The sequence below is a fragment of the Pimephales promelas genome, chromosome 6 (genome assembly GCF_988280905.1).
Source record: "Pimephales promelas chromosome 6, fPimPro1.hap1.1, whole genome shotgun sequence".
Lineage (NCBI taxonomy): Eukaryota > Metazoa > Chordata > Actinopteri > Cypriniformes > Leuciscidae > Pimephales > Pimephales promelas.
In genome coordinates this window covers 6,558,172-6,569,809 of record NC_142774.1, presented here as the reverse complement: position 1 = coordinate 6,569,809, position 11,638 = coordinate 6,558,172, and the positions used below count along the sequence as shown (strand labels likewise).

The following is an 11,638-nucleotide window of genomic DNA, read 5'->3' as shown; positions in this document are numbered from 1 at the left end:
TCCAAAAAAAAGCAAGCCATCGTTGCTTCAAAATGGACTCACATGCAAGGGAAATGCTGCATGAATATTTTTTCAGCTGGAGTGATCAAGGCTTTAGGATGTAAACCGAGTGTCCAGCGAGTTCCAGGACAATCTCCCCCTATGGAATCGGGTCACCACTAGTGCAGAACTTGCTCAATATTGGCAGGAGGAGGATGTGATGCACCTGCACACACACACAGAGAAGCAAAGACATTTGGACAATGGCCTGGTGTCAAGGCCTGAAACCACTTCTTTGTCTGGAGAAGAAAAGGTTATGCCAACAGTGAAGCATCCTGAGAACATCCATGTGTGGTCTCTCTCACAATTCTGCCCAAAAACATTAAAAAAAGAATGGTATCAAAATGCCCTGCAAGAGCAGCTTCTCCCAACAGTCCAGGAGCGATTTGTCACCATGTCAAGGCGAGAGTGATCATGAAATGATTCAGAGATCATTACATATAAATTTTGTATCTTTTGCAACTGGCCAGGCAAGTTTACGAATCTTAATCCCATAGCAAACATGAGGTCAATCCTCAAACGGCAACTGATCAAGCAATAATCTACAAGTACAATGTATGTCACTGCCAAAATGTGGTATAATATGAGGAAAATACGTATTTGATTTTGAACACCCTGCTATTTTGCTATTTTTTTTCTTCGTTTTTATTTATTTATTGGTCTTGACCCATTCTGAGTGACTGGTGGGTGTATTTTTGTTTTGTTATTAAGAACATTAGCTTAAGTTAAATACTGCTCTTATATTTCAGTGTTGTCCCAATAATCAAGAATTAATGTGAGGCAACATATATTGACTCATTTGGGAATAGTTCACAATGATTTTTACAACATGACACCATTTACAAGAAATGAAGTCAGAAGCACTACCAAAGGCCATGATTACACTTGATTACACACAACTCCTAAATCCTGGTCCCGATAAAAACTACCACTTACTAGTTATTGCAACTGCAATAAAACTGCTGTAACTATTGTTAGCCAACAGTCATCATCAAAACAAACAGACAAAATGTTACTATAATAGTATTAATAATAATCATTGTCACATTGAGGTATATTTCCCGATCTCTTCATGCAATTTACAAAGACTTTATTATATTGTAAGACAATGAAAGAACAAATGAAACACAGATACATAGATCAATCCTCTATAATACAAAAATGATCAAGAAGTCCAAATCTAATTAATGCTGTAAATAAAACTTCATATACATATTTAATTTTGCCATATGTACATTGTCCGCAAAATTTTGGAAAAATCCAGCACATTTTATCCTCAACTCAATGAGAACCAAACCTAACAATCTATTCAATTCTGATTTAATTGATTAATTATTACAATTTATGCATGCTTTGTTTCAGTACATATGCAAAAGGGACATCCAAAGATTAAGAACTGTATAACCCTTCACTGCATTAGTGTATCAGTAAAGACATTTTTTTTTTGGACTAGTGAGGTGACTGTGCTGTCCTCATCTATATTCTGTAACATCGTTAATAAAGCAAGAGAGCCAGATACAGGCATGAAGTTATTTGAGATGCTAGATGCAGTGAATTTGTTAGCTATAAAAATGAATGAAAATTCAATTCAACTTAAATCCTATTTAGACTCCAGACTCGAGGGTAAACCTTGAGACTTGATTCTGATCAATCTGCTATCTGCCATCAAGAGCTTTATCTCGAGCAATGACTGCCTCATCAAACTTGATCATCAGAGTGGTTCCCTTATGCCAGTGGACCGTGACTTTGGCTGGGAAGCCACTGTGGGTTAGGATAGCCTCCACAATGCCACCAGTGAAGGCCGCACAGTTTAAAGTGCTGTTCTCCTTAGGTACTGATATGTAGGCATTGATCAATGGCTCCTTTTCAATGATGTAGTATGTTTTGTCATCGTCGTTGGCTTGTTCCAGTTTGTCTGCCTCCTTGCCAAACAAAGATTTCCACACATTTACCTAGGAGAAAAGTAAGAAAGAATAAAAAGTTAAAATTCCTTCATCAATTACTCACCCCTGATGTCATTCTAAAACCTAAACTTTCGTTCATCTTCGAAACACAAATTAAGAAACCGTGAATTTACATATAAATACATTTCTGTAAAGCAGATTTGAAACGATATGTACTGTGAAAAGTGCTATACAAATAAATGAATGAATCAAAATGAACAAATCTTTTCCCGAGTCAATTTGTTCATTTCGTTCGTTGAATGAACTAAATGACGCAAAAAAAGATTTGTTCATTTTGATAAACGAGTTCGAACAGGAAAGTCACGAACACGCATCACAGAACTGAGCAAGGAGACCATTTGTGCTTATAAAACTTAAACTGAGTGGCTAGCCACAATGGCTGTTGGCTGATCAATGTTTATATGTGAATAAAAGCTTAAATTAAATCTGTCCATTGTATAAAGTGACCGTTTCTCTTGAGAAGACTTGGATTCATATGGATTTCTTTTACGATTATTTTAAAGTGACAGGTTTGGGTGAATAGACTTTCACTGGATGGACAGAAATCTTGACAGTTTGTGTTTCAAAGATGAACGAAAGGGCGTGTTTACACGAGAACGCTCGCTGGTGAAAACGTAAAAATATTTTAGCGGATGTGACTTTCGTTTACACGGTGACGGCATTTTGGGGGATTAAAAAAGCAAAAAAGTGAAACCACCCTCGAGAGTGGAAATCTTAAAAACACTCAAATGCACAAGTCTGCTTGACAGTGAAGGTTGTACGCAGGCGCGCGGACTTGGTGTTGTTGTGTGGCAGTGCTTCACATCGCCACCTAGCCGTCTGGAGTGCATACTACAATTGTACACACTTTTGCGTCACCATATGTACGCGGATTTCCCACCAAAAACGCTCGTCTAAGCGCAGAATAAAAAGTGATAACGCAACGCCACTTTTGCGTTTTCTCTTCAGAATCGTTTCCGTGTAAACATAGCCTGAAAATAACAGCATTTTCAAAGCTTGGTAAACTACCCCTTTAACACTATAGATTTGAACTTAAACCAAAATAATCTGTAAACAAAATAAAAGTATTACCTTAATAAAGAGAAGTATGTTTAATACTTTGGTTTCTCTTTTCCCATTTTTCTCCCTCATCACAAGAACATCGAGAAGACTGGCTCCCACACCTTGACCCATGTCAGCCAGCCGGGCCTGGAGCTCAGACACCGAGTACACGCGGCTCTGGCAGTACTGCACCATCTCGGAGAACAGCAGCGCGAACGCACTCACGCTGACCTCCGTTTTAGGACGCGTGATCGAGCGCTCGAGGATCGCAGATTTGCCTCGCGTGAAGCGGACCTCCATTCCGTCCACACCGAATTCGAATTGCAATCTGAATCAAAGAATAAACGTGCCTGAGCCCTGGAATACAATGACAGTTTGTTTTTAAAAATCAACGCATTGTAACGTTAATTTGCAAATATATAAGAATGCATAGAAAATGTCAGAATGTCATTCATTGTTGCTCTGGTACAGAGTCTCACGTTAGTTGTTTGCCTCTGGTTATATTACGGGTTTTCCTAATTATATTATATAGGTGCTGAACGTACTACGCAGAACATAGCAAAGCCAGTAAATAAATTATATGAAATGATAAGCAGGTATAACAATTACAGCGTATTCCGTTGCTCAGTAGCGTTTACCTGATGTTTTGTTTCAGTTCCGGATGCGTGCCGTGAAGCCACGATTAGTAAAGTTGTCATTGTGACCGGATATTTTCAATATAAAAGTAGGACGGGAAATAGTAATGAATTTGCGAAATATAACTCACTGTTTTGTAGTGGTTAAGTAGTTATAATTTTTTTAAATGCATTGTTTGTTTGTTTTTTATTTTAATTTGTAATTTGTAAATTTTTTCACGAAATTGTCATTCAATGGAATGGACTTTTACTTTGAAATCATCACTCTAAGGTCACTGGCTAGGATGGGAATGTGACATTCTCTGATGTGCTGATGTAAACTTCAGGAATAGCAGATATCCTTCGATGTAAGTTTGCGATTCTTTTGGAAAACAGTACTTTACAATAAAGATGTGTTTTATATACATGTATTTTCATTCTAATTGTATAACGTTAGTACATGTAAAAATATTCGTATTAAGTAAAATTATTTCTCTCTTCATTCGAAAACTTTTTTTGTATGCATGTCATGTTCAAATGAATAAAGTGGAAGATAGGTTACCTTTAAAACATTTTAAAAGTGTATTTTCCGCTATCACCAGCTTCTCCCTCTCATGTAAGGGGGTTTTAAACTGCTCTACAAGGTTTGAGAATGATTTATGCGTTCACGAGCCTCAGACACTTTGGCACAACCACGATGAGGAGAGCTGGTAAGAAACAGACTTTTTTACGGTAACACTTTATTTGTAAGGTGAAGTAGTTACAAGCTATTACAAGTACTTACTAACAGCAAATTATGCTTAATTACAAGTAACTAGCCCTAACCGTAAAGTATATAGTTAATTAATACCCTGTAGTATTTATTTAAGTTATTTCGACGTAAAATATAGGGTTACACTTTATTATTTTAAAGTGTCATTGTTACAGTGTAATTATATATCTAAGTACTGGGTAATATAAAACAACTACATGTACGCACTACAGGGTTAGGGTGAGATTAGGATTTGACACTGTAAAATAAAGGGTTACCAAATAAAGTGTAACATTTTTTTATTACGATTGAAAAGTTATATTAGTTAACATTCATTATAGCTGCTTTAAAATGAACTTTTCAATACATGGAGCATGTGTTCACTAATTCATTGATTGCATTGACTGCATTGATTTTGACTCGTCTGTACTTTGACACACAGCGTCTGAGTTTCGAATGACTGTGCCATGGGGAGAGATGAGAGGTCAGGTTTGGGGTCCTCCTCATGGCCGTCCCGTGCTGTGTTTGCACGGTTGGGCTGACAACAGCGGATCCTTCAATACCCTGATTCCATTGCTTCCTAAAGGTATTAGTATTGGATTCATGGACATTATAAAGATCCACATTTATGAATTCATTCTTGCATACTCCATTTGCAAGCATCAATGAAGTGACCATGGTTCTCATTCTGTCCACATCTCTTCCAGACTGGAGATTCGTTGCCATTGATCTTCCAGGTCATGGCTTCTCGTCTCATAGGCCTGATGGATGCTTTTACACGTTCCCTTTGTATGTGGCAGATGTTCGGCGAGTTGTAGAAGGTTTGAAGCCACTTCGGGCCTTTGTTACAAACCGTTAATGTATCATCCTCAATAACGCAATTTGCCTTATTTTCCAGTTAAAATATCAAAAAAATCTTTGTAAACAAAATAAATGTAATTGAGAAGCATAACTGGTTTTCAGAAAAAGTGTCCTGAATTGTGAGAGTGTATCATATTTTTTTCTCTTTTTTTACTCATTTGCAAGTTTAGCAATATTTACTGCTATTACAGAAAGACAAAATTCTAGATACAACCTATGAAAACAAGTCTTAATATCTTATGCATTGTTGCTTCTAAAGTAAATATATCTTATTCATTTTTACTGGAAAACAAGGCAAAAAAACGAATGAACTATATTTGTATTTTTTCTCCATTTGTTCATAGCTCTTCAGTGGAAGCGATTCTCCATAATTGGACATAGTATGGGTGAGTCAACACTTTTACTCATCTACTGACAGGTCAAAGTTCCCTTTAGTGTGTGAAAGGTTGGAGGATCTATGTAAACTGTAAATTAGCTGAAGATGAGTGATATTATTGTGTTGCTGTTATATCTTCTATGATATAACTATATTGTCGTAGATCATGAGGGCATTAGAAAAGAAGGACACAGTGGGATGAATGCCACAACTACAGTACTTATTTATAGCATACCTGCTGGTGCTCTAAACGTCATCCTTATTCATGCCAGAGAATGATCCGTGTTGTTGAGTTCCTGCAATATTAGTTCCCAGAAAAAGAAAATCTTCTCCGGTTCAACACAACATGAGGGTTAATATAGAGTGAATATATATAATAATATATAATTTATATAATATATATATAATTATAAAAAAGCAGTAAAGCTCTTTCACCATTCACAACTTATAAGTAACACATATTTATGATGTTCAAAATTTAAAATTAGTGTAAATGAATATATATATTTTTATTATCTGGATTAAAGGAATAGTTCACTTTGAAATTAATTTTTGGTATGTTTTAACTTGCCTCAAAGAGCAGGTGTCTTTGTTTCCGCAGTAGTTTCAATTTTGATATTTTTAGGTCAAACCGTTCTTGTCTGTCAGTCATATAATGGAGGTCTATGGTCACCACCTCAAAGAGCATGCACAGAGAAGTCCAAATTAAACATGATTTAATGACTCGTAAATGTAAGTACACATTGATGGCCTAAGATTTGTGTGAGAAAACGAACAGTATTTATATCGTTTTATCTCTTGTAACCACAGCTCACAGCTATGTCCAAGTGATCTGAGGGCGAGGGTGCTTTTGTGGTTACAAGAGGTAAAAACGATATAAATACTGTTCGTTTTCTCACACAAACCGCTCGTTTCGTGTCTTAGGCTATCAATGTGTACTTACATTTATGAGTCATTAAATCATGTTTAATTTGGACTTCTCTGTGCATGCTCTTTGAGGTGGTGACCATAGACCTCCATTATATGACTGACAGACAAGAACGGTTTGACCTAAAAATATATAAGTATTTGCCCATTTACCCTAATATTTTATTAAATTGATTTTGCTTTTTTAACAGGTGGTAATGTGGCAGGAATAGTGAGTATCCATCATAGCACTTTTCTATTTATGTAAATGAGTTGTTTAGTAGAGTTGTTCTCAATTTGCTTCATGACCCAGATTTTACATTTGACAAAGAGACAACCTATTACAGTACAAAATAATGCATTTTATTTTTTCTTTACATGTGTTAATATGACTATGAGCTGTAATAATATTATTTAAATTTGAAGTCACTGATGAACGGAGACATTTTTGTTTTTTTTTTGCAACCGTTGAGAACCGATGTGTTAGGACTGTCACTGTGCCGTGTAAATGTAACGAGTTTCCTCTGGTTTTCCAGTTTAGCGCGTTGTACCCAGAGATGGTTGAAGACGTAGTTCTCTTGGACACTTATGGGTTTCTCCCGACAGAAGTGGTAAGAATAAATGGAGCATGTTAGAGTCGACATAGAGAAGACTCCTTGTTCAACATACATGCATCCCACATAAATGTTTATTTGTCCTTCCCTAGAGTGACATGTTTAAAAACATGAGAAAAGGGATAAATGATCAAATCCATTATGACAGCAAGATAGATGAAAGGAAAGAGAAGGTGTACACGTACGAGAAAGCCAAAGAAAGGTGAAGATTTCTGATGTCATGTGATGTAAATGTTTGTCTGTAACTACTGTAAACATGAATGTTGTTGTTTACTGTTGAGTTTCAAGCTCTCATCTCATTCTCATTCCTTTTTAACTCAATTTTTTGCCATTTTAAGTTTAGTTTTGTCATGTCCACCTCATATTGATATATATTAAAAAGTCTCGTACACTCACCAAGGCTGCACTTATTTGATCAAAAGTATAGTAAAAACAGTAATATTGTCTAATATTAGAACTGTTTTCTATTTGAATATATTTTAAAATGTCATTTTATTCTGGGATACAAAGCTGAATTTTCAGCATCTTCACTCAAATTTTCAGTGTCACAGTATTCTTTGATTAATTGAAATAGAATTTGAAATAGACATTGAAATCTTTTGTAACATACCAACATTTGAAATGTTTTTTACTGTCACTTTTGATCAATTTAATGCATCCTTTCTGAATAAAAGTATTTCCTTTTTTAAAAGTTGTTCTGGCCCTACCCAAATTGTAATGTATTATGTATATAAATGCATTATAATATAATATATATATATAAAAAAATATATATATATGCACTAGTTTTTATTATTCTCTTTCAGGTTGAAGGTTGCAAACCCCTTCCTGTCGGATCAGTCTGCAGATATTCTGTTGGAGCGAGCAATCAAAGAGGTTGAGGGAGGTAAGACATGCAACACACACTCCTAAACTTTCTCATAGATTTTGCTCAGACAAAACAGTTTATTATATCTAAGCTCTCTTATAGGATTTATATTTACCAGAGACTTCAGGATCAACCTGGTGAGGCATTCGATATATTTATTTAGTCATTTACATTTCAGTTGTTTGTGTATTCCAGATAACAAGATTTCAGATTTTGTTCTACAGTTTAACTCACATTTATCCCAAACCACTCGTTATCATATAGTTTATTACCTTTTCATCATGTTTTCTGCTTTACAGATGTCTTGTTAATGAAGGAATGTGTGGAAGTTTACACTATACACATCATGATTAATGTGATCTAACTTTTTCTGGTGATTTTTTTTTTTTTTTTAGAAAAACATTGTAAATTTTAACATGCAGCATGTCCTCTATTTGATGTCACTTATTAAAGCCAGAGTGATGCTACTGCTGTGAGTCCATTCAAACACACACACACACATTCATGAGAAAGACCATTCGCATTAATGCACAATGCTCAAAATTAGGGACACACTATTGCTAATACATTTCTACGGAAGTGTATTGCATTGAAGAAGAAAAAATCTACTCTGTTATTCTGAATTAGAATTACGAGAATTTTTCATGGAAAAAAGTTTCTGCTCTGTTTTTTTTTAATTAATGGCTTGATTATCTTAAAAATTAGGAGTAACTTATTAATTCAGCAAAAAAAAAAAAATATATATATATATATCTCATAATTCTGAGATTATTAACTCGTTAATTCAGAAAAAACAGAGCAAAAACTTTTTTGTATGAAAAATTATTTAATAATTCTGAGATAATTAACTCAAGTGTTTCCTCAACTGAATGCAATAAGCTTCCGTACATTTCTGTCCAGTACTGATAGGATAATTTTTCATGTTATGGCCAGAAACCAATAATTTGCAGATGTTAATTGATTTAGAATATAAAGAGTCATTTTAAATGCTACAGGTCAAAAAAACTTTTTAGGCCTCACAACATTATAATGTACAGTATTTTGCTATTTGAAATATAGTGGCCCCAAAAAGTATCCGAACAGTTAAGTTACACTGAATGCCTGAATGTCACTGTACTAAATAATGAGATATTTAAACCAAGTGGTAGAGCTGCACGATTAATCATAAAAAAATCGCAATCTCGATTCAAACACCCACACAATCTCACAAAAGACTGCGTTTGTTTCTTTGTTCAGGGCAAATGAGGGTCTGCTCAAAACATTTCCTCTACCTAATGGATATAGTGATATGATTCTGAAGAGCTGGACTGATCAAAAAGTGAGATACATACACATACACACAAAAATGAATGAAAATGTATGTCTGGAATAGCAGTATGTACAAATAGATCTTTCTCGCTCCTCTACAGGCCACCGTTCTTCACGTAGAAGGAGACCATCACATTCACCTCAACAAACCCGAGTCTGTGGCCTCCATAATCACTGATTTTCTTCAGTCACAGAGTCCTGACAAAGCAGAAAGTGAATTTGACAACAACCAAACATCGAAATTATAACACAGATTCAAACAATGAAGTATGCACATCATTCAAAGTTTCACATCATTAACCAATCCTCATTTTGTCTTATACAATGATACTTTTTTAAAGCATAACAAACTTTAGATTTATTTTCTCATATTTAAAAAATGGTGTTTTATTAGAAAGCCTTCTGAACATTTGCAGTATTTTTGCACTCCGTTCATCCATGGGTCTTCCAGTTCTCGCCTCACCTTGCTTTTTGAGGTGCGGATTAACACTATTAATTTAGCAAAATACATTGCTTTGAATTTTGGTTTAATGTTTTGGCCTTCTCATAAAAGCCAGTGTTCTGTGGAGTTGGTTAAGTTAATGACTTTCTGTATTTTGTGGAAATGAAAATTAAAGATTAAAACTGCTGAGCTGGAAACAAAATGTAAAAACAGTTTAACTATGTGCCGTTATTTTGACTTCATTATCATACGTCAAACACAATAAATTTGGCCGTGGATGTGCGGGACACATCAAAGCTCTAATGGTGTAGAAGTCTGCGGTGAGTGTTAAAGGGATAGTTCACCCAAAAAATAAAAATTCTGTCATCATTTACTCATGTTGCTCCAAACCCGAGTTTCCTCCTGTTGAACACAAAAGAAGATATTTTGAAGAGTGTTTTTTTTTTACAGACAGTTGATGGACCCCATTGACTTAGTACACAGTAGGGAAACATACTATGGAAGTCAATGGGGTCCATCAACTGTCTGGTAACAAACATTCTTCAAAATATCTTCTTTTGTGTTCAACAGGAGGAAACTCGGGTTTGGAACAACACGAGGGTGAGTAAACGAGGACAAAATTTTAAATTTGAGTAAACTATCCCTTTAAGTGAAGTGCAACTCGCTTTATATCCACTCAATCACTGTGCCACCAGTTGGTTGAAAGTAATTGCACAAATATTGAAATTGGATCTGAAAAAAAAAAAAAAAGTCCTGCAAATGTATTTGCAGATCCTACTTGGTTTGGCATTTTATCACCACTGAAAATTGTAAGTGTACATATACTTTCTTGGGTCACTGCAGTTGTAATTGTGAATGTGCAGATTTGTTGTCAATGTATTTCCTTCAGGCTTTGCTGAATGCTCCACATCTTGTGCTCATTTATAGGTCAGCACTGCTCAGTTTTGCCTTACATTTGAGACTATCAATTGCATGATGCTTTGAAAGCCAACAACTGTGTAATGGGCATTATTGTGATGAGATTATAGTTGTGTGTGCTTGTGTTTAAGAATCTGCTTTATGTTTATTCAGCCAAGCATTGCTTACTTCAAGCTATTTAGACATATAGAGTAAGCCAAGTGTGTGTGTGTGCGTACAAGAAATATTACATTAGGAACATTATTCTTGGAAGTGTCATTCATGTTAATTAGAGTTGACACACACACACACAAATTGTTTTACACTCAAATCTGTATGATTTTCTTTCTTTCAGACCAAAAAAAGCAGCATATATTCTGTAATAGTACATCATATCAACCGCTTTTATTACATTTTTTGTTATTTTTACAACTTCGGTTGTAATGGACCAGGTCACCATTCATTGTATGGAAAAAGAGCAGCCTGAACATTTTGTTGAATTTCTCCTTTTGTGTCCCATGGAGGAAAAGCCATACAGGTTTAAAACTGCACGAGAGTGAGTAATGCAGGACAAATGATGATGTGGGTTATTTTGAACCCTTTCAGGGATTTGAAAACATACAACACAACGTCCTCCCTAAAACCTCTGATTTCTTATCATATCTGCCATGTTCCAATTTGACCTGAAATGACCAAAACGGGAGATCGAAGATTGAAAAGAAAGGGTTACAAAAAAAATTATGTAACTTCTGCTCTGACCCTTTCCTCGTCAGAGACGTCTCCATGGTTACAACCCCCCACCCCTTCGAGAGGACGAAAGCAAGGGTGCGAGATACCCTCATGCCACAGCATCGAATAAAATAATATTTGTCCATATGTAGCTGCATCAACCATCATTTCGCTGTTTCATTCAGCATTTTTACTAAGACGGTTCGATCCGCAGCTGGTTAACCCCCA

The 11,638-nt window shown here is 35.4% G+C and overlaps 2 protein-coding genes across 3 annotated transcripts; one reads left to right on the top strand and one right to left on the bottom strand.

The window, feature by feature from the left end:
- Positions 1 to 1,112: 1,112 nt before the first annotated feature.
- trappc5 (trafficking protein particle complex subunit 5) lies at positions 1,113 to 3,767 on the bottom strand. 2 transcript variants are annotated; one of them, XM_039687470.2, is made up of 3 exons: positions 3,683 to 3,767; positions 3,075 to 3,401; positions 1,113 to 1,991 (listed from the first exon to the last, which is right to left on the bottom strand). In XM_039687470.2, exons 2-3 carry the CDS (start codon positions 3,342 to 3,344, stop codon positions 1,695 to 1,697), a joined length of 567 nt encoding a protein of 188 aa, XP_039543404.1. In that variant the 5' UTR covers positions 3,345 to 3,401; positions 3,683 to 3,767; the 3' UTR covers positions 1,113 to 1,694. The 2 variants fall into 2 exon arrangements, with proteins under 2 accessions (XP_039543404.1, XP_088988146.1); XM_089132020.1 differs by lacking the exon at positions 3,683 to 3,767 and adding an exon at positions 3,654 to 3,677.
- Positions 3,768 to 3,943: 176 nt separating this feature from the next.
- Positions 3,944 to 10,087, top strand: serhl (serine hydrolase like). The gene is made up of 13 exons (XM_039687441.2): positions 3,944 to 4,026; positions 4,261 to 4,368; positions 4,852 to 4,995; positions 5,117 to 5,230; positions 5,615 to 5,656; positions 6,765 to 6,784; positions 7,089 to 7,163; positions 7,259 to 7,368; positions 7,973 to 8,052; positions 8,137 to 8,171; positions 8,430 to 8,506; positions 9,271 to 9,352; positions 9,444 to 10,087. Exons 2-13 carry the CDS (start codon positions 4,311 to 4,313, stop codon positions 9,588 to 9,590), a joined length of 984 nt encoding a protein of 327 aa, XP_039543375.2. The 5' UTR covers positions 3,944 to 4,026; positions 4,261 to 4,310; the 3' UTR covers positions 9,591 to 10,087.
- Positions 10,088 to 11,638: the final 1,551 nt, after the last annotated feature.

Bases quoted from the DNA above. Each gene is read 5' to 3' on its own strand.
- trappc5 (XM_039687470.2), bottom strand. From the start codon at position 3,344: ATGGAGGTCCGCTTCACGCGAGGCAAATCTGCGATCCTCGAGCGCTCG. The intron at 1,992-3,074 runs GTAATACTTTTA...CTTTTCTCCTAG, and splicing joins ACATACTTCTCTTTATTAAG to GTAAATGTGTGGAAATCTTT.
- serhl (XM_039687441.2), top strand. From the start codon at position 4,311: ATGATTTATGCGTTCACGAGCCTCAGACACTTTGGCACAACCACGATG. The intron at 7,369-7,972 runs GTGAAGATTTCT...ATTCTCTTTCAG, and splicing joins TACGAGAAAGCCAAAGAAAG to GTTGAAGGTTGCAAACCCCT. The intron at 9,353-9,443 runs GTGAGATACATA...GCTCCTCTACAG, and splicing joins AGAGCTGGACTGATCAAAAA to GCCACCGTTCTTCACGTAGA.